This window comes from Cygnus olor, chromosome 24 (genome assembly GCF_009769625.2).
Source record: "Cygnus olor isolate bCygOlo1 chromosome 24, bCygOlo1.pri.v2, whole genome shotgun sequence".
NCBI classification, from domain to species: Eukaryota; Metazoa; Chordata; class Aves; order Anseriformes; family Anatidae; genus Cygnus; species Cygnus olor.
In genome coordinates, this window is record NC_049192.1 from 2,563,658 (window position 1) to 2,584,291 (window position 20,634).

The following is a 20,634-nucleotide window of genomic DNA, read 5'->3' on the forward strand; positions in this document are numbered from 1 at the left end:
ATGAGATTAGGGAGAGGTAGGTTCCTCATTCCCACCACTCCCCGTCAACTATAGAGGGAGATGAAGCTGCTGATTGAGGCACCAAAGACTCTTGGGGTTTATCCTGTGTTATGCAGGGTGATTTTAAAGTATGCATTCTCACTATGCTCATTCAAGTGAATATCTGATTAAGTCATTTTCTCGAGATGTAATTTCTGTATACTAGGTACTCAGACATCTCTGCTAGATCTCATAACTCTGAAGTCTTAGCCTGGATCGGTATAGAAGATGTGGCCTGGACCTTCAGGGCAGCTGAGCAGGCTTCTGAGAACATCAGCATAAAATGTGGAGGGCTGGAAATGTGGGGCACATCCTAGCGTGGCTCACGCAGTGCCCTTTCTGATATTTGGTGGCAACAGAAGCTGCACGTGACGGTTTTCAAGCTCCACATAAGATAGGTGACAGTCCTGGATTCATGCTTCTGAGCTTAAGTGCGTGAGCCTAGACCCTGGGGTTTGAGGGGTACAGTGAGCAGCTGAGCAGAGCCCAGGTAAAGCTTTTGGAAGTAGGCTCCCATTTAGTGAAGTTCTCATCCAGTTTCTCTTCTCTGATTGAACCTGAAACTGTTTGTGTTCCAGAACTGCAGCCATGGCCTGGGGCAGCATGAACAGAGACTGCTGGGTGCTGACATACGCTGGGGCAGGGCTGGGTGTAGCTGGGTGGGTGCCAAGACTGCTGAAAGCTCTGGAATGGCCTGCGACAGAGCTGGAGTGCCCACTCCTGCCCCAGCAGTTCCCTCCCGGTGACCTGTGTCCTTGTCCCTCCTGCAGGAGGAAGGGTTCTTTAGGGAAGCCCCTCTGAGCCCTGCAGCTGGGTACGGTGTTCTCTGCCCTCAAACAGGTGCTGTTTTTTCCTTTTTGGTTTCTTTGTTCGCTCTATCTCATCATGCAGATAATAGATTAACGTCCTTCATTATCTGGTCTGCGCCGGACAGATCAGTGCTTGTGCAAACGCCCTGGAGTTTTCAAGCTGGGGTATTTTTGTTATCTGCACACCACTGCCCTTTATTTATTGGCATTAACTTGGAGAGCTTTTTGATCCAAATACTCCCCATGAATACTGCTGGAGTGAACCATGCCCCTGAAATCTCACAGCCTGAGCAAAGTGAGGTAAAAAAAAAGGTGAGAAGAAAAAGATTTTTCTTCCCCCACTTTTCCAACCTGAGTCGGGAGGCTCAGGTCAGGCAAATGAAGCAGCACGCTTGAGGTCACGCATGCACGGTCTGCTGCAGAGCTTTCTCCTGAGCTCCCAGCACTGTACCCACCTCCGTTAGTGTCACTGTAAGTATCCTGGATACAGAGAAGTGGCTGTGCACCCAGGGCTCTGAGCAGTTCTTCAGTCTTTAGGGCTGTTGTGCAGGAGTGTTTTGAGTTCCCAGCCTGCCACCTTACAAGAGCTCATGTTTGCACTGGAACGGGCTGTCTGGCTCTGGGATATGCCGAAAGCGGGCTCTGGCCCTTCACTCCTGCCCTGTGAGCCTGCATCAGCTGCTTTCGGGTGGGGTGAAGTGGAGCTGGCGCCCAGTGAGGAGGTGACGACCCGGGGCTCGGAGCAAAACATCCCCAAGCGCAGAGCCCGGGCTGGCGCTGGGCTGCGGTGCTGTGCTGCGCCATGGAGCTTGAACACAACAAGGGCACCACTTGGCCAGTTTCCCCGGTGAGTCAGGGTTGCTTTGAGCCCCGTGCCAGTCAGGAAGAGCCAGGCTGGCTCCTGGAGGCCACCACACGTGGGCCAGGCTCACTGCAGGCACCTACAGCACACAGAGCTCAGAGTGGTTTTGCTCTCGCACGCAGCAGGGGCCCCTGGCCCCCGCCTCGCTTGCTGGGCTCCACCCTTCTTCTCATTCCTCACGTGCCCTCCTTCTTTCCCCAGGTATTTTTGCATAAATACAAGAGCAAAGAGGAGGAAGGTACGGCTCGACTGGACAAGAAATCGGCCTTCCCTAAAAGCCTTTCTAGCCAGAAGCTGACTTACCAGAATGGACATGCTGGGGGCCTCTACTCCTCCTCCTCCTCCTCCTCCTCTCCTCCTCCGGCTGCCAGCTCAGCTCTGTGCGTCAGCTCCTCCTGCGACGTCTCGCTGATGATGATGGTGGGAGAACCGGACTCGGTGGCTCCTGGCCGAGGGATCTGCCTGGACCTGGCCATTTTGGACAGTGCTTTCCTTCTCTCTCAGGTTGTCCCCTCCCTCTTCATGGGGTCCATCGTCCAGTTTACGCAGTCGGTGACTGCCTACATGGTGTCGGCTGCTGGCTTTGGCCTGGTGGCGATTTACTTTGCAACCAAAGTTGTCTTTGATAAGAGTGACATGGCCAAGTATTCATTGTGATGGGGAATGCACAGGGACAGCACGTGGCTGCCTGCACGTGGCAAAACGAGCTGTGTGTACGCTCACACAGCCGCTTGTCGGAAGCCTCGTGTTGTGTGTGCTCTCCCCACGCTGCTGCTGGGACCCCTGGGGGGTTGCTCTAGGCTGGGGGCAGGAGCCGTGCAGCAGGGCTAATCTCAGGTGTAAATATGAGGCATCGGGGCATTGTGCTTCGGGCCAGCAGTGCTTTCCACGTGGTGCCTTTATCAGATGAAAGCACTGCACAGCCAGCACCAAAGGAGATTGTACAGGGGGACAGAAAGGAAACGGACTTTTCCTTTAATAACGGGTCACGTTTCTGTCGTGTTTCTACCTAAACCGAGCAGGAGAGGCAGTGATATGGGAGGGGAGGAAGAAATCATTGGTTCTCCTGTTTTCCAGCTATAGATGTATCCTCTTACCCTGCTTGTTGTAATTTTACTCAGCTTCTTGAGTAACACTTCAAACAGGGCACTGGGAGGAGATTTCCTTGGGAAAAGGATGGGTGCCTAAGGTTTGGTCGTGGAGCAAAGGGGTGCGTATGCACGCATGTGTGCTTCAGTCTCTGTTCTGACTGGGAGAAACCCTTTAGGAGAAAAGTTACTATGCCTTGTTTTGGGAAAAACAAGTGACGTTTCATTAGGACCAATTCCAAAAGGTGACTTATCTTTTACATATGTACCAAGTTTCAGCAGATGAAAAGGACTTCTTAATTTATTTTTTTTCCTGAATGATTGTTTTTAGCTTTCCTTACAGTTCTCAGTAACTGGCCTCTCACTCCTCAGGGCCCGGAGCAGCCACCTGTCCTCTCCCAGTGCCTCCTAGCAGATTTGGGCTGGTGTGCCTCTTCCACACCTGACCCTTCACACCTGAGTGAAATAGAACAGGCAGAGCTCTCCTGGAAGGCTGTCTGAGAACAAATGTTCTAGGCTGGAGGAAGCTGCAGGGATTGCTTGTCCACCGATGGCCAGCTGAACTCGGCAGCAGTCGCTGCTGTACTAGCTACCTCGTGTTGGTCGCTGGCTGTGTTTGTGTTCTTTCAAAGAGGTGGCCCCAAAGCAGCCTTCCAGACCAGACTCTTTCCAAACTGAAGGGCTTTTGGCTGTGCTTGCAGGCTGGCAGAGCACACTGCATTGCGGTGTCCCGGTGAGTTAACACATTGCCAGCGCTCCCAAAGCAGCTGCTGGAAACAGCATCATGAACGCTCCCGCCGCTGCTTTGAGAACAGGGCAAGCCTAGTTCTTGGTGTGTTGGACGAAGGAAGGAGCAGAACAGAAACTCTTGATGCTGTTTGTGCCTGTGGTTTGCTGATCCAGATTACACGTTTACTATGTTACGCTTGTTTTGGCTTTTTTTTTTTTAATTTCCAGACAGAGGTCAAGATTCTTACTGAGGCACAGCATAAACACAGTTACCTGTGAGAGTAAGGCAGAGTGCCTGCTGCACCGGGACCGATGCTGCTGGGTTGTTTAGGTTGGGCAGCCGTCAGACGTGAGTCATCTTCCCTGGCAGAGGAGCGGCTGCAGCTGTGCTTCTGGCCAGCCCCATGCCTGATGCGAGTGGACCAGCTGCAATAATTCTGCAGATAGCAGATCTCTGCCACTTGAAGATTCCTCATACACCAAGAAGGAGTCCAGGTCCTGGCCCCCAGTCAGCGCTTAGACTTTGAAATGCACAGAGAAAAGCATGAACTGGGCGTTTGGAGGTTAGGCTGTGTGCATGCAGAAGTTCAGCAGTCCTTAATTTTGGCTGGTCTAAACAAAGTGTTTGTGAGTAATTTTCTGTGGAGGTGTGTGGGCAGTGAGATGCACTGGTGAGGTTCTGCTAAGGGCAAAATGTTGCTATTTTTGTGAGGTCATGTCAGACTATTCCTTGGCATGGAAGCAAGGTTACTCCCCTGCTGTCTGCAGACGGGTCCTGAGAGAGCTTCTCCTAAGTTTTTTTAAAGTATCTTTCCTGTAAAGGGTGACTGTTTTTGTTTTATTTCTTCTCAGATTATATGCCTACCGGCCTCCCTTTCCCACAACAAGGTCTGTGTGCTGAAATGCAGCTGTTTGGGGGATGGATCTGGTGGCTGCTTAACCACCTACGGAAACAGTTTTTCATCTGCACTTCCTACCCTGGTCTCTGTCCACTTCAGGCTTCGGAAGGAAGTTTTTGAGGCAAAACATTATTGCCAACAGTGGGGTGTTGCTGGGATGAGTGCTCCTAGTGAGCAGTAACCTCTGACCAACATTTTTCAAGCAGGTCCCCACCTGAGTGCTGGAATATCTTGCCATTTGTCTAAGTGCCTGTAGAGGACTTCCACACCAACCTCAGGTCTGCTGGTCTGATGATGAAGGCCTTGAATGCCTCATTAGGAACATCCCGGTGATCCTTAAGGAAGCAGTGGGCTCAAGGGGGCGTTAGCCTTGTTTTCTAATGCCTTTGGGTTTGGAACATGAGAGAAAAAGATGCTGCAGTTGTTGATCCATAACTTGTATGTGTCCTTCAAGAGGAGAAGCTTAAGCGTGCCAGATTCCCCAGCGGCCCTGCCCCCAGGGCTTGGGGTTAGTCCATGCAGAGATCTCGCTCAGGCCCGGAGAGGCACAGACCCACCCACCACGGGGCTCCTTAGCCATCCCTGCTCTGCCCGTGCTGCTCTTCTCTTAGCCAGTTCAGCACCTGTGAGAAGAGCTGCTTGGTTATTTACCAAGAGACTCCGATTTCTCACATCTCCTTCCCCCCAGCCCCCTTCTTTCCATTTCCTCAGCTGGAGCGAAACCCTGTGGATTCGGTAGTTGCTCCTTTCCTTCTTACCCTCCTGTTACACCAGGAAAAGTCTGCTGGGCCCGCTGCCAGCTCCTAACATAGTGGGCAGGTGGGTGCAGGAAGGAGCGTTTGCCAAGACCCAGCTCTGTCTTTGCTAACCCTGTCCCCTGCCCGAGCAGAGCTGCGCTGCTGGCAGGAGAGCGGTGCAGGAAACGGCCACGTGTGGACGGGTCCTGGGCAGGCAGGGGTGGAGGGGGATGTTGCATTTGCTGCCACTGCAATGGCCCCATCCCTCTTCCCGATTTAGCTGTCCTCCAGTACGCTCTTTCATTACCAAGAGCCTTTCTTCCTAGCTCAGGCAGTCGCTGGGGCTCGTAGGAGAGGCATTTCCCAAAACGCGCGCTGAGAAACTCCTTTAGAAGATTAAGTCCTTTCTGGAACAGCTTCCCTGTGTCCGGATCCCATACAGGCCAGCAGGGGACACGGGTGTGTACTGGTAAAGGTGAGCACATCTCTGACTGTACGGACATAAGGGTGCGAGCACAGCCACCTCTCCAGGACGCGGTTACACCACACAGGGATGGGACAGGCTCCTCCGAGCTGTCATCGGCAGCATTTCCGTCTTGGGGTAGCGCCTGCGCTGTGCCTCCCTCTCCGTCCCTTTTGCGAGGCAGTGGCTGTGAGAGCCGAGCTGGGGACAGAGGGGAGCTGGGCGAGCATCTTCTCTGTTGCGGGGCTCTTTTTGTGAACCTGTGGGCGAGGGAAGGCCATGTCGACGCTGGGTTTCTTTGGAGATCGCGTACTGTCTGCGAGACGCGGATGTTTTATTTATTCAGTAGAGTAAATATTTTGTATACGATGTAAGAGGAAGGCTATAATAAATTTTTATGAAACGGAGGAAATAAAAAGCGCTCAAACCGGCCAGCGGTGTGTGTCCCTACCGGGGTCGGGGCGGGGGCGAGCCGCCAGGGGGCGCCTCCAGCGAATTTGGGGCTGGGGCTGGGGCTGGGGTCCGGGGCTGGGGCTGAGCACGGCTCTCGGAGCGCCTCCGCACCTCCTCGTCCGCCGAATGTGCGCAGCGAGGTGCTGAGCTGGGCGCTGTTCCCCGTGACTCGCTGCCAGGCGTTCCCGGTGGGTCTGGGGAGCGAACATCCCATCCTGCTCGCCCCGCTGGGTGCTGTGCAAGCACACAGGGATCGCTCCCCGCTGTCCCCGGCAGCTGTGCGAGGTGGTGTAAGCCAGCCCTGGGGGCTTGAATCCGGCAGCATCGCAGCAGGTAGCGCCTGAGGATTGCGAAGAGCTGAGGCTTTCCCCGGCCCCAAAGGAACCGGAGTAATACCAGGACTTATTTTGAAGGTGAAGCTGGGACACGGGTAAGTGACACCAGAGGCGCACCAGTGGGCAATGGGCTGCCCCTTCCAGGTGACCACGCACCTTTATTGTTTGCTTTGGGGTTTTGGGTTGTGTCGTTTTGTTTTGTTTTCCAAATGTGAAATCTTACTCTGGTGAGGGAGAGTTTTTATTCAGGCTCCAATCCCTGTGCTTCTAACAAAGCAGAGAAATTTTGCATTCGTTTCTGTGGCTGTACGGTGCTTGCTGCGGCCGGTAAGCGTCCTCCTGTCGCTTCTGAGCAGGCTGCAACGAGAAACTCCCTTTTCCTATAAGGGGCACTGTCTGCCTCAGAAATGTTCTGCTTGCAAATACTTAACCCCAGAGCACTGTCACTACCAAACCCTGTGTGTGCTTTGAGAGAGCAGAGGCAGACCCGATTCCCCGCCCCGTGCACGGGACAGCACGCTCCCGTGTTTCTGACTCTCGTGTTTTGTTTTTTTTTTGGTCGCAGGGCACGTGGCTCCTGCACTGCAATGACCACCAGACAGTTTAGAATGACCCCATGAGCCCGGAAGGCCATCTCTGCCTCCTACCTGCCGGAGGCAGCCCCACGCTCAGCCTCGCAGAGTCCCTTGGGAGGCCACAAGCTGCAGACCCGCCGTGCGGCCGGAGCCCCGCACCTCCCGCACCTCCTGCACCACCTGCCCAGCAGCAGCCGCACGCTGGAGCCCTGCCTGCTTCCAGACACGTGGCAGCAGCAGCCATGGCCGCAGCTACCTGCTCGGACATGACTCGTCTTTTTTTCTTTTCTTTTTTTTTTTTTTCCTGAAATGTTGCAGGAAGCTGGACTTCTTCCAGTGTAAACAAGCAGGGAGAGGAAAGAATGGCCCAGTGCAGCACAGCCCGAGCACAGCACAGGTACAGCCCCCGACGGCACCCTACATCCCCCTACCTGTGGCTCCGTGGGGGTCCCAGGCCGGGCTCTGGGTGCCCTGGAGCTGAGCCCTTGGTGGGGCTGGGCGGGGCGGGGGCAGGCGCGGAGCCACCCCCAAGCTGCGGGGCCAGCACGGAGCCAAGCCAGGTAAGGGGGCACGGGGCTGCGGGTGGGCACCAGCTCTGCAGGGCGCGAGGGGTTCACCACCACGTCCACTTCACCAAGGGCTCCTCGGGCCACGGTGGGCTTCCAGCTGGCACCCGGCTCTGTTCCCTGCCAGGGGCCTGGGGGCTGCAGCCCCACTGGGCTGTGCTGACATTTGCTTGTCCTTGGCTGGGTCGGGGCACGGGGCACCCCGTTATCTCCAAGGGGTCTGCGCCACGTGGCGCTGCTGCTAAGCGGCTTTGCTTCTTTAGCACGTTTTGTCCCGGAAGGCTTTGTGAGCGCAGGCTTTGCTCGGACGGCCTGAGCCTACCTCTGGGCTCGGAGAGGTTACAGGTGTTTGTCCGTGCTGTTGAGCACAGGAGGAGAGTCGTGACCCTCAACCGAGTCCCAGCTCCTGCTCACTGGCTGACCTGGGGCAAAGTGCTTCATCCCCGTGTGCTCGAGCTGCGCATCTGCTGATTTCATAGAGCCATTGCGTGCTGTGAGGGATCCGAAGAGCTATGAGGATGGAAATGCAAAGCGAAGCTTGAAAGCAGCACTGACCTTGTTGTGCAGTATGTTCACTGGAGGCTGAGGTCTGGCCTCCGCCTTGCTGCAGTTTATCTGACAGCATTTTTGATGGGCATTTTGCAAAATGCCTTGGATTGGCAAGGCGCTCACATCTGTCACAGGCATCCCCACATGTAATGCAGCGCTCCACCAGTTACACGTCTCCCCTTAGCACCGCTCTGCAGGGCAGGACGTTCCCAGTGCTCTGCTTAGGTGGGACCAGAGCGCTCCACGAGCTACCCCAGGATCTATTTGCACCATGTGACTGTAAAGACAGGAGCCTTTGTATTACATCCAGACTGCATCTCAGCAATTTGCTTTCCCAGCTCGCAGGACCCTGAGGACGCGCTGATAGCGAGGACTGGCAGGACTGGTTGCAGCTCTGCAGAGAGCTCATGGGCTCATTTATGCTGGGAAAGACTCTGCAAAGTGACTGTGGCATGGCTTTTCTTTCTCCCGAAAACTCCCGCAGAAACTTTCTGCATTAAATGCCCCAGGTAAGCGAGCAGACGGCCGTGCCTCGCTGGGTGCCTCAGGTGTTGCAGAGGCAGCCTGCAAGCTGCTCTCCCAGCCCCTGCAGGCTGAATGCCAGGAGGGCGCTCGCCTCTGGAGACTGCGTGGTCCCACCTGGAGGAGTCAGGACTTTGCTCCTCTGTTCTGAAGCGTGGTGCGTGTGTCCTCAGGGGCCCTGCGAGCTGACCCCAGACAGGCTCGGCGCTGCTCCCTGAAGGTGTGACCTGCCTCGGCTGGCTTTAAGCTCGCTCGTTCAGGCACCCAGCCCCTGCAACCACAGCAGTGCAGCTGCTGCTGAGCGCCTGCCAGCGGTGGTGCTGCACCGAGCCCCGGGCAGGCTGGCAGCCGGCGCTCCCTGCCCGTCCTGGGATCAGTTCCTGAAGCAGAGAGCTGCAGTCCCGCCGTGATGGGTCTGCGTTGGGTCGTGGTGCTGCCGACACTTGCAGCGGGGACAAGCCAGAGCCCTCTGCTGGGTCTCGCTTACCTCCTGTTTGTAGGCCACAAGCCATCCTCTTTGCCATCCAGCAGCACATTCCTGCCCTCTGGCGTAGGTGGAAGAGGGATGAAGTGTTTCATTGTGTATTTTTACCTTAATAAACTCCCCAGAGAAGTTTGCTTCTGGGAGGAATCTCGCTCTCTGCAGCCTGTGTAGGAAGATGGTTAGCGTGTGTTTTTTGAGCAGCAGCATCTTTCAAAACAAACAGTGGTCACTGACTACTTTTGATGTTTTCCCTCTAATGTACGGTCCATTTTATTCAAAGAAATTTATTCAGATTTCTTGTTTGTTTCTAATTTGGAAATAACCTCGGTGGTGTTCCCTTGCAGATGGGCGAAGACTTCCCCAGCCCCGGGAGCCCCAGCTGAGCTCTTACAGAGGCTTCTGGCCCAGCCCAGCCATGAGCTTCGTGTGGGTTGGGGACGTGAGTCGGGCTGCGGCAGGATGTACGCCAAGAGCTCCCACCTCAAGGCCCGCTGCCGTCGGCACAGCGAGGAGAAGCCCTACCCGTGTGCTTGGCCCAGCTGCGGCTGGCGGTGAGTAGGAGCTGCGGGCGGCACTGCCAGGGGGCACACATTGCCTGCCAGGCTGCAGGACGGCTCGCGGGTAGTGAAAGGCCAGGGTAAAATCACAGGTTTTCTTCCCCAAATGAATTTTGGGTGAGACCTGTAAGGAGGCCTGGAGGAGAAAAGTGTTTTGAGTGACCCTGGGTAGTTTTCTTTCAGTCAGCATGTGCTGAAAAGCTCCAACTGGAGAAGCCAATCTGACCCTGTCCCAGACACCCCAAACCCCTCAAGAGACGAGCAGATCCCTGAATGCCCTCAGGCAATACAGCTTTCCCAAGGGATTTTGTAACTTTGCAAGCTTTCTCTGCCTGCTTCAGGATAATTTCTGCAGTTGGGCTACAAAAGGGGTTCCTCCAATTAATATTTCTCCCAGAAAATAGGAGTCCCACTGCATCCTCAGGAGCCAGCACGTAGTTCTGTGTCGGTTTAGCATCTTTGCTTTCTCCTGCTGTTTGCCTGCGCCGGCTGCTTGTACCTCTCACCTGCAGCATATCTTTGTCATGCATTTACTTTTGTTCGCTCTGTGCCTGGTGGTGGTTGTCGTTTTCTTTCATCTCGGTTCCCTAAATTAACCATGCTTCCTAATTGTGCTGCACATCTCTGATTGCTTTCTGCTGTGGTGTTCTCTTCCTGGTCCTGGGGGGCAGGATGCTCAGCACAGCCTTTGGGAAGGAGGATTAGTAGTCCTCAGGTCTCGTGTAGCACTTTCCATCAGCAGATCTCAAAGCACATCACAAAGGAGACCGGTGCTGGCAGCACCGAGCTTCCCTGGTTTCTTGTGCAATCCATTGGCATCACCTCGCTGCGTTTCCCTGCATGGTGCGTACAGCTTCTGGCTCGGGGTGGTGAAACTTCGGGAGGTGCGAGACTGGATCTGAATTACATTCGTCCCCCTGCTTCACCCATGCCACACTACGTGTCTGTAGGCTCCTTTCCCAGTACCAACCAGTGCTGCCAAACAAACCCTCCTGCACCTGATGCTCAGAGCCTGAGGACAAAGGAAAGGGGTTACGGCAACCCCACGAGCACCAGCCCTGCTGCACCCGCTCGCTGGCAGCCCATCCTTGCCTTTTCCTCCGCCTGGTCTCAGCTCAGTGTTGAGGCTGAACAGCTTTTCCCTCCGGGAGGGAGGAAGGAGCTCGCCTGCACCACAGCGTCCTGTGAGCCAGACCCAGCCTGACCACGGAGCGGCTGCGCTCTGCTTCGCTCGCTGCCCTGCTCGCCCCTCCGTGGAGCAGCTCTGCGGCCCCGTGGCGTGCTCGGCTGCAGCTGGGGTTCTCTGGGCTCCCTTCGTTAGACGTGTCCCTAACTGTACGTTTGTGTGTCATTTCTCCTGTCTCTGCTTGCCGTGGGGAGCTTGCTTCTCTCCATAAAGCTGTAAGAGAAGTCAGCGGTTTGCGCAAGAGCTGAGGACGGCCTTGGGATGCATTTAGTTTTCACGGCGCTTCTTGTGAGCAGGCGCAGTGCTTCCTGCACCAGGTGTGAGCTTGAAATCCTATCACTGGGAGTCTGGGGTTACATCTGAAGCTCCTTGCTTTGTGCTTCTTTGCGTAGGCATGTTTCAGCCAGATGGAAAAACCCTTCTGTCCTAATACTCCTGCCATCTGTGCTGCCTCCGTAGAGGCAGAACAGGAGAAAATCCTGTCCGGGCCTCCTCTCCAGCGCTCTCCTGGCACGCAGACATGCAAAGGATGCTGAAGTCCCCTCAGCTCCCAGGCCTTGTTGGGAGCATCGAGGTGGCGCCCTGGGAGCTGCTGTGCTTCAGCTCCCTGCAGGTGCCTCCGGTCTGGGTTTGTGTGTGCCAGGTGGAAGAAAGGGCTCAGGAGAATGAAGTGGGGACATGCGTGTGGTTATAGGGACTTTCCAGGCTGTTCAGCTGATCTGCTCCAGGTGTGGGAATTGCACGGCCAAGCTGAACACCGGGTGTTCGTGTGGTCCTTGCTGCTGCATCCTCAGAACAGCAGCTAACTCGCTTCGGCCTGGAAACCTCTGCTTCTCTGCTGCAGGCTGGCTGCGCTTGCTTTTCCTTCTGCCCCTCTGTCTCCAGCTTCCCATCCACCAGGCTGACACTGAAAACTCGCTGCCGTTCTGAGGAGCAAGGGGATGCTCGCAGTTTGCAAGGACACCCCGTGCCCTCTCAGGGAAAACAAACCTTCGCTCAACAGCGATGCCCTTTTTGCTGGATGTGCGAAGCGATAGGAAATCCTTTCCACCCAGGCTTCTGACCAGTGTCCCTTAGTCCCTGCCAGCCTGGGCTGGTGCCCCTGAAAGCGATTCTCTCAGCATCTGGCCTCAGGGCTGGCAGCTCAGAGTTTCTGGTGAGTGTAAAACAGAGGAAGGAAGGAGGTGGGCGACGCTGTCCGTTAAAATCAGTAGCAAGAAACAAAGATCCCAGTGGGTGAATTCCTTTCCTCTTGCCTTCCTCTAAACCACCCCTTGGAGGGTTTTTTTCTTTTCAACACCTCCAGCAGGAGCCTGGGGTGCCCCCATCCTGCCTCGCAGCAAAGGCCGGGCCCTCCATGCCTCCTTCCCCTGCAGGTTCTCCGGCTCAGATGAGCTCTCCTGGCACAAGCGCTCCCACTCCGGTGTCAGGCCGTACCGGTGCACCGCCTGCGAGAAGAAGTTTGCCCGCAGCGACCATTTAGCCACACACGTGAAGATCCCCTGGGGCCAGCCGGCAGCCAGCGGACGCTTCGGGGAGGCAGCAGGAGTTAGGTCTGGAGGCTGAGCCTTGCACGGACGAGCCCAGGAGGCATAAAACAGCAATGAAGAGGGGGAAAAGACTTTCTTTAACAAGCTGTGGAAGATCCAGTGTTACACTTCTTTTCAAGGATGTGTGTACTTCTGTTCTGCCTGTGTTCAGGGCCTGTTTCTTTTAAATATTCTTTTAAATCCCTGTGATGGAATCTACCTTAATTCAGGGTGTGAGCATCCCGTGGGCTGCTGCAGCCGCCACTCACGCTCTGGGGCAAACTCATTGCCGAGGCACCCAGAGAGGGCGGCCGGGGCTGTTTGTGTGCTGGGGGGACCGGAGGCAGATGTTGGAGGCAGCTTTTCCTTTGTGGTCGAGGTGGAGGCTGCGTTGTCTCTACCCCTGCCCTCCCGTGGCGGTGGTTTTGCACCTGACCGGCACCGGGTGCGCTGGGGTCCCTGGGGAGTGCGACGTTACCACGGTGGTGTGAACAGTGGTGCGTGCTGAAGGGGGGTCAGGGGAAACGTAAGCAGCACCAGTAAGGTCCTTTTTTCACTTGCTGGCATGGAAATACCTACGGAGAGACGCCGCTGCGTGTGGCCCCGCAGCAGGGCTGCACGCAGCGGTCGAGGGGAGCAGAGCAGCTTGCAGGGTGCTGACGTCCTCTTTGTGTTTGCCTTCTGGTTAATTAAAGGCCAGCTCTTTGCTGCGGTGCCAACTTCCCAAGCTTTTGCAAACATCTGGGAGGGAATTAGCTGCTTGTACAAACAGAGAAGAAACGTCAGGAGGTTGAGCTGGGCAGCGTGCCCTTTGCGGAGCCAGGCAGTGCGCCCTTCCTGCGTGGCTCTGCCAGCATGTCTCTACTGATGTTTAGTGCCCGCAGGCTCTTTCAACCCAGGTGTGCTTCTGCCGTTACCCCGGTGCTCTTCCAGGGCAGGACTTCGTGCACTTGTCTCAAGATGCTCTTGGGCTGGCTTTGGTGAGGAGAGTTGGGGTGTACCCAGAATTAGGGATGGGAGGTGGGCTAAGCTCTGTCCCCCAGCCTGCGGAGGGCAGGATGGCACAGCAGACCGGGTCGTTCTCTGGTCCCTGGAGCCCTTTCTGAGCTATGACTGTGGGGAAGGAAAAACCTTGCTGGTGGGGATGGATGTGGCGTCTTGCTCTAAGGGTTGGCACAAGCATCCCTGAACGAGACCCCAAACTTCTGTGTGAGGAACGTGACCCTGCAGAGCAGTTTGAAACCCTTCCTGGTGACGGCGTCGCATGGCCGGAGATGTTTGGTGCTGGTGGCTGCTCCCCCCTCGGCGCAGTGACCGGAGCTGTGCCGGCTCTGTCGGGAAGCCACCCCAGTGCCACTTTGGGGACAGAAGGAGCAAGGGAGCCTGAAGTCCTCGTCTGGTTCCTCACCCGGAGTATTTGGGGATACGAGCACCACAGGGAGGGGTCTGCTTCCCCTACGTCTTTGGCCCCAATAAACAGCAAAGGTTTCTCTAAAATGGAAACTTCAGCGTGCAGAAAAGATGTTTCCACAGAGGAGGAACATCGCTGAAGCCGGCTTGGGTTCTGGGTTCCAGTTGTACCATCCAGCCAGCAGCAGCTGAAGGGAGGCTCGCTGGCCAGCCTCCAGCCTCAGCCTCGCGGGGCACCGACACGTGCCTCCCCCGGCTGCGAGGCTGCACCGAGCCACGGCCAGCGGACCTGCAGTTCGCTTTCCAACGAGCCGGCGTGCCCGGGTTGCGTGTTTCTTGGAGAACACCTGCGTTGCTTGCTTTCCTAGTCCCCAGGCGGGAGAGCAGGATTTACGACAGGAATAGCTGGAGCCACGCTGCTCGACTTCAGCGCCAAGCTTTCCCCAGAGCTCTGGGAGGGCTGGATTCTGGATCCCAGCGTAAACTCCTTCATCCTTAGCTCGTGAGCGGGTAGGTGTGGATAACTGAGCGGGAAGTAGCTGCCTGCAGCGGGGTTTCTTTCCCGTGGAAGCGTGTAAGAGCTGCGCCCCTTGTGCTGGCTCTTTGGCCAGAGCTCCCCGCTCTGCCCTGGCCAGGTGTCACCAGGTGCCAGCAAGAAACGCAGCCCGAGCTCACGCAATGCCGAGCCTTTAATGACGAGCCAGAGGAGACAGGTATGCCAGAGCCTATTTTTGGTTGCCTTTTGTGTTAGTGGATTTTTGCCTGACCAGGAATTTACTTCATGCCCTCTTCCCTCGAGGGCTCTCTTCAGAGGCCGCACGCCAGCATGACTCACGCCCGTCTCATGCTTTCATCTGTCCCCCTTTGCTCCTCTCCCTCGCTCCAGACTCTTTCACAGCACACTCCCTGTTCTCTCCGGACCTGCCCCGTCCTGTCTCCCTCCGCTCCCAGCCGAAGGCGACTGGGGAGGTTGCATGTTTCCAAACCGGAGCGAGGAGAGCTGCCGTGCCTCTTCCCAGGCCCTTCTCCCTTCTCCAGCAGTTGTTTGCTGAGCAGCTCCGGCAGAGCCCGCGCCGCTGCTGGGGTGGATCCCCCGTCAAGGACAGGGCTGGGAGCGCTGGCGGCTTGCTGCTTACCTGCTTTGTTTTGCCATTCCTTTTAAACAGACCGCAAAGGGAGGGGAGAGATTTTTGTAAAATAAAATACCCTAGATACATATCTCTTGTGCAACGCGTATTGTAGTCTCACCTGCTTCCCTCTGGGGACTTTGGATGAATGGCTCAGAAGGCTTACCGAGGGCTCTGTAATTACCCGTCCTTTGCTCCAGTGGGGATATCTCTGCAGCAGGAGCGCTCGCTGTGGAAGAGAGGAGACCCCCACGGACAAAAACACGCCAGAGCTGCCGAGAGGTGCACCCAGTACCTGTGTCACCGGGGCTGCCGGGTTAAAACCCTGGCCCCGTGTCCAGCGACCCGGGCCGCGTGCCTGCCGTGCTCTCCCCGTTGGCGGAATGGGAACGGGAGGAACTGGCTGCCTCGTGCTCCGAGTGAAAAGGCTGCCGGGTTGCTAAGCGCTGCTTTTGAAGAAGTTAAACGCAAGCAGACAGGAGTTGTAGCAGGGCAGGACGTGGGAGAGCACAAAGGGAAATTCAGGCAGCGTTTCTAAATTTGCAGCCGTGGCTCGGGCTGCAGCAGCACGCCGCGCAGAGCCCTCCGTGAGCGGCGTGCAGCGCCGGCCCCACGCTGCAGCCCACGCGAGCGCACTGCCTGGGGCTGGCTGCCTGTCCCCAGCACCGGGCTGGGCTTGCACGGCCCCCAGTTGGGTTTAAGGCCCACTTGAGAATGTATCTCTAAGGCAGAGCACAGCACTGGGATTTTCTGGTTTTGTCCCAGTACAATTGGAACTGTGTTTTATTAACAGGTATTTGGGCCAGAGTCCAGCCTTACTTGTGCAAATGCAGTCCTTGGTGTAACTTCTGCTTCTCATGGTGGTTAAGCAGCAGAAGCTGGCTTATTGCAGAGACCATGCTGGCATCTTGAGTTTTTTCAGGCAAGCATGTGCAAGAGGGTCAGTTGAGCCTTCCCCAGCTAGCCACCAGCTGGGCCAGAGCCTTCCTCTGGAGGCTGGGAGCAACAGGAGGTCAGACCTGGCAGTGTAAACCAGGTGGGGCAGGAGGATTTCACCCTAAGGGGCTCAGCAGCACTTCTGGGGCCTGAAGCTGGAAGCAAAAGGGACAGGAGCCGCTTGCGTGGTTTGGTTGTGAGTGCAACATCGAACATTAACAGCTGTTGTACAGCCTGGACTTTGCACGACTTGATTAGCAAAGAACTTAGCTCCTGGGCAGTCACCGGAGCGGTGACCCCACGCTGTGTGCTGATGGGTGCCGCACATGCCCTGGCCCCACGTCTCCTGAGGGCTGGAGGCTTGAGCCTGGGTTCCCCAAACTGCCCCTACCACCAGCCTCTGCTCTGCCTCTGCCCTGAGCGTGCAGACTGCCCGGTGCTGGGGCAGGGATCTCTGGCATTCCACAGGGCTGGAACCAGCGCAGCCCTGCAGCTTCTTGAGAGCAGCCACAAGCACCAAAGCAGAGGCAGGGCAGACCACTGCAAAGAAAACCCAGAGAACTGGAAAGCTGGAGTGCGAAACGGCTCTATTGTGCCCGAGCAATGAGGTTATTGGCAGTTTGGGCATGGAAGGGAACACGAAGAGGGGAACTGATTTACTTCTCCATCCCTCCAAGGTGCTGCTTTTGGCCTCAGCCCCTCCAGCTGTTACTCGTGGTCTCTCTGTGCCCTGCCATGGGCACCCCGCAGCACCCCGGGAGCCCCGCGATGATCTCTGCCTGGCCGGGTGCCACCACGTCCTGGGGCGTGGGGCCGGAGGCTGGGGCTCTGCTGTGTGTCGGGTGCCGGTGACAGCAGGTTTCCCACTGTAAACTTGTCAGGTTGATGACTAGCACCATCTAGGCCTCGTCGGCAAACTAGCACTCGGCCCACTTCTCGGGGAGGTGGGCAGCCCGCTGCTGGACCTGCCCGCTGCTGCAGGACGAGGTGTCACCCGTGTCCAGCAGCCCCGTGGCCTCACCTTTTGCACCTCTAAAGGCAAGCAGGGGGCTCGTCTTCCCTCTTCACCTCTAAAGATACCCTAAAAGCTGTGTTATGAAGCATTAGTATTGGCAACTGAAGGCTGAGTGATCCACGAGGGCATTAAACATCCTGAGAGCATCTCTCCTGGGTGAACAAGGAGTGGATTTTTGTTGTGAAACTGTGAAAAGGCACCAGCAGCCCTTCCTTCATCTATGGGCTTTTCCCTTGTGAACACATCTTCTTGCTAATGGGGCACGAAGCCTCTTGTAATTATTCTGCTTATTTCAGGACTTGGACATTTCCAGTACTCTTGAAAGCTCGGTCTCCGAGTTGGAAAGCGCGTTAAAACAGCACCTCCAGATTCTGGAGCGAGGCCTCGTTACTGTCTGATTAGGTGTTGCATAATTTTCTGGCTTTCCTGGTGCCTGTGCTTCCCCGCTCCCTCCCAGCACAAATTCGGGCCAACCACCATGTGATTGCAGAGTCAGAGCCACGCAGGGAGATTTCGCTTTTTCTGATAAGTTGGTGATTTAGAAATCTCCGCACTTCTTTTCCTGGGTTGTCCGGTGTTTTCCTCGAATCGGCGGCTCCTTATCACTTTACAACCCTGTCCTTGGCTTGGAACTTGCAACAATCTGGACAAAATCTATTTCTAGGTGCCCCGGCCTGATTAACCTTCACCAGCAATCTCAAAAGCAGCGTAACCCTCCAACTTCTTTTTTCTGTGCTCTTTCCCTTTAAAATGCCTTTGCTTGAGAGCTTCTTTTTAAAGCATCTTTACGTATGAGCTTTTCCTAAAGCCTGCCTTGTTGCCTGCCTTATTTTATTCCTTCCTTTTGTCCTATATATTTTTTCCCTCTTGTGATGTTGCCTCAGATGGGAACAAACCCACGTCAGATTGCAAACCCACGGCAGGGGAGGCAGAACAAAATGAGAGCTGCACAAAGCAGCAGGTTTATTATCCCTCCAGGAAAGCCCCTTCTTCGGCTGTTTCTCAGTGCAGTTGCAGAGCTGGAGCTGGAGCCCTTCGGGTCACTTAGATGGCAGGGCAGACTGGAGTTTTGGGTGCTATTCACATGTTGTTCCACACTGGCACATGGAGGGAATACAAAGTTTTGGGTGTCCTGGGTGATTGTGCTGATGGTGAGTCGAAGCAGGGGCAGAACTTGGAGCCATGGTGGTGCACTCAGAGATGCGGTCCGGTTGTTGGCCTTGCAAAACGTGCAAGGACCCCGCTTGAGACTGGCACATGGGCTGAAACGCTGGGTGTGTGATCACACGTCCTGTGAGATGTTCCTTTTCGGAGATGTTTCGTTCTCCCCCTTTGCCAGCAAGTGGTGCCTGGTGTCAGATGAGAACATGCACTCAAATGAAGGGCACGGCGTGTGCCGGTCCCTTGTTCAGCACAGCAGCAGCTGCAGGAGCTCTTGGAGAAACCCGATGGTTTCAGGAGAGCTCCCTGAGTGAGATGTGTAAACCCAGGTGCTCCTCCTTTCCCAAACAAACTGACTTAGCTCTGTTTGAGGTACACACAAGCAGTCGTTGGCAAACCTCCCGTGTGTGACTCTACAGGAAGAGTCTGATAGAGCGCAGGAATTTTCTTTATTTTCTTCTTTGTTTTCTTGATTCATTGTGGGAGAAGGAGTCCAAGCTCTGAAGAGAGCGAGAGCTTAGCCTGGAGCACAGCAGAGGAGGATAAGACTGAGGGGCACAGGGAACCGCTTGACCAGAGGTTGGTGACATCTGTTAGCAAAGCACCTGCGGGGCGTTCGTCATGTTTGAGTCACCTGTAGCACAGACCAGGTGGAGGTGAGGAGGCCGCTGCTCGATGCCTCCTGAGCTCCAGACCTTTGTTCCCTGGGTCAGCGATTCCTGGCTTGGGTCACTACGGACAGCATGAAGGGCTCTGTTGAACTAATGACCAATGCTTTCCACGGGTAAAAAGAAAAGAAAAGCGACACATGCCTACATCTCAGAGGGGCTTTAATTATTTTGAAAGCTGAGAAACTCATTATTGACTCTGGACTCTTGTGGAGTTACTTGCTTGTCCCTTTTCCTTACCTTCTTTTCTTCCCCTCCCTGCCACTCTCTTTCATGCTATTTTTAGATGTAATAGCTAACTTCCATAAATAAATAAATAATGGTCAGCTTGGCTTAGAAAGTTCCCCTCTCCCTTTAGTGAAAGCACATTTTGTAGAGGAGCCCTGTGCTTCCTCCCTTTTGCTGTAGTCAAATGGCATCTTGAATGGCATCTTCTCACGTTCTGTTGTGCCAGGATTCCCTAAACTTCCTTACTTTCCATGCTTTTGTCTCCCTTCCCCTCTCTTGTAACTTGTGCAGTAAATGCTGAGAAAGGGTATTTTTTAAGGGATTATGACTTGGAAGGTTGTGTTTGTGTTTCCCATCCTGCTCCTGAGTATAAATGTCTTTTCACTTTGTGGTAGTCATTTGACTACGTGAAATGGGACCAGCTGAAGGAGATGAGCTGGTAAAAATACACAATTTGCCTTCATAGAATCAGCATTAATTGCAGCTGGAGCTGCTCGGGCTTAACCGTGATCTCAGCTACACCTTCTTGTGTGCTTGTGGATGCTGGTACTTCCCAAACAAAAACGTACGTGGCCGAGCGGTGCTTTGGCCTGTACCTACGTCTTGAGCAGGAGTCAAGTTTGTAGGAAGGCAAGTAGGTGAAATGTGCACGGAAGACTTTGTACTAACACATCTAACCTCTTACCGGCATGTGTCTAGAAAACTGAAGGCTGCATGTTTTGGCATGTGTGGTGTTTGACAGTGAAGGGCTGCTTAATTCTTTGTTTTTTTCCCTGCCAGTGGGTGGGAATCTTACGGCGAGGCAAAGACGGGTGTTTGTGCACCAGAGGGAAGTGGGGAGCATGCTGCCTGCTTGAGCCTTCACCTGCTGCTCCTGACGCCTGATCTGATGGGAAAATAACTGCTCTCAAACTGGTGTGGACCCTGGTTTTAGTACATATCTCAGGACAGAAACCGGCCATCTGTGTGCTGCTGCAGGCCAAGGCAGTGCCCCTTAGCAACAAACACAGTAGCTGACCATAGGAGAGCAGTTTCTTGAGGACTCAAGTGCGTGCCTGGGCTGCTTTAACGAGCTTCAGTGTGATTAAGGCTCCCGCTGCGTGTGCGGTCTCCTATCTGTAAGCCTGGGATCACCTCTCGCTTCTGCTCAGCCTCGGGAGTGCCCAGGGATTATGTCTTTGCTACCCGAGCGTTAGGATCAAGTGAGACATGGAAAAGATGCAGGAATAGAGAAGCCCTGGCCCAAGCTGGGAGCCTTCTGCAAGGAATGTGTCCAGGTGGGCTTCCTGAACATGGCCTGGTGCCCCCATTCACTTGCACCAACACAGGGTTGTGCCTTTCCCCCAGGAAGAAACATCTTGGTGCGGGTTTCGCCACAAGCACAGGCAGAAGCAGGGAGCTCTCTGCACGGAGATGGACGGAGGGATGTCCGCACTGGCGTCTGAAGAGTACAAACGTTGGGTCGTCCCCTGCTCGAGTGACACCTGGATGCTTTTTGTCAAGCTGAACGCTGTTCTGTGTTATCCCTTGGAAAGTATTTATTTATTTTTCCCCTCTCTACCATCTTCATTCTGGGGTCTTTTAAATCTTAAACCACCTTCGCTGGTGTTCCATGACTGCGGGCGCTGCTCCTTAACACCGTGACACAACCACCGACTCCTCCGTCCCAATCCCAAAAACCCGGCGTGGTGCTGAGGGCGACGGGCG

General features: G+C 55.2%; 2 protein-coding genes across 15 annotated transcripts in view; both read left to right on the plus strand.

Moving 5' to 3' along the window:
• The window catches only part of SLC45A3 (solute carrier family 45 member 3), a 29,023-nt gene extending 22,967 nt beyond the window's left edge, over nt 1-6,056 (plus strand). For all 12 annotated transcript variants that reach the window (XM_040535696.1, XM_040535691.1, XM_040535693.1 and 9 more), the window contains one exon: nt 1,912-6,056. In XM_040535696.1, coding sequence (XP_040391630.1) covers nt 1,912-2,367 — 456 coding nt within the window. In that variant the 3' untranslated portion in view covers nt 2,368-6,056. The remainder of the gene's footprint in view (nt 1-1,911) is intronic.
• A 74-nt stretch (nt 6,057-6,130) lies between these two features.
• On the plus strand, nt 6,131-15,008 carry LOC121059352 (Krueppel-like factor 15). Of its 3 annotated transcripts, none has more exons than XM_040536118.1 (5): nt 6,131-6,509; nt 6,980-7,386; nt 8,443-8,613; nt 9,455-9,661; nt 12,230-15,008. In XM_040536118.1, exons 2-5 carry the CDS (start codon nt 7,352-7,354, stop codon nt 12,417-12,419), a joined length of 603 nt encoding a protein of 200 aa, XP_040392052.1. In that variant the 5' UTR covers nt 6,131-6,509; nt 6,980-7,351; the 3' UTR covers nt 12,420-15,008. The 3 variants fall into 3 exon arrangements, with proteins under 3 accessions (XP_040392052.1, XP_040392054.1, XP_040392053.1); XM_040536120.1 differs by lacking the exon at nt 6,131-6,509 and adding an exon at nt 6,544-6,741; XM_040536119.1 differs by lacking the exon at nt 6,131-6,509 and having other exon boundaries at nt 6,759-7,386.
• Nucleotides 15,009-20,634: the final 5,626 nt, after the last annotated feature.

Excerpts from the sequence above, each read along its gene's own strand:
- LOC121059352 (XM_040536118.1), top strand. The coding sequence starts at position 7,352 with ATGGCCCAGTGCAGCACAGCCCGAGCACAGCACAG. Across the intron at positions 8,614-9,454 it reads TTCTGCATTAAATGCCCCAG|ATGGGCGAAGACTTCCCCAG; the intron begins GTAAGCGAGCAG and ends GTTCCCTTGCAG. Across the intron at positions 9,662-12,229 it reads TGGCCCAGCTGCGGCTGGCG|GTTCTCCGGCTCAGATGAGC; the intron begins GTGAGTAGGAGC and ends CTTCCCCTGCAG.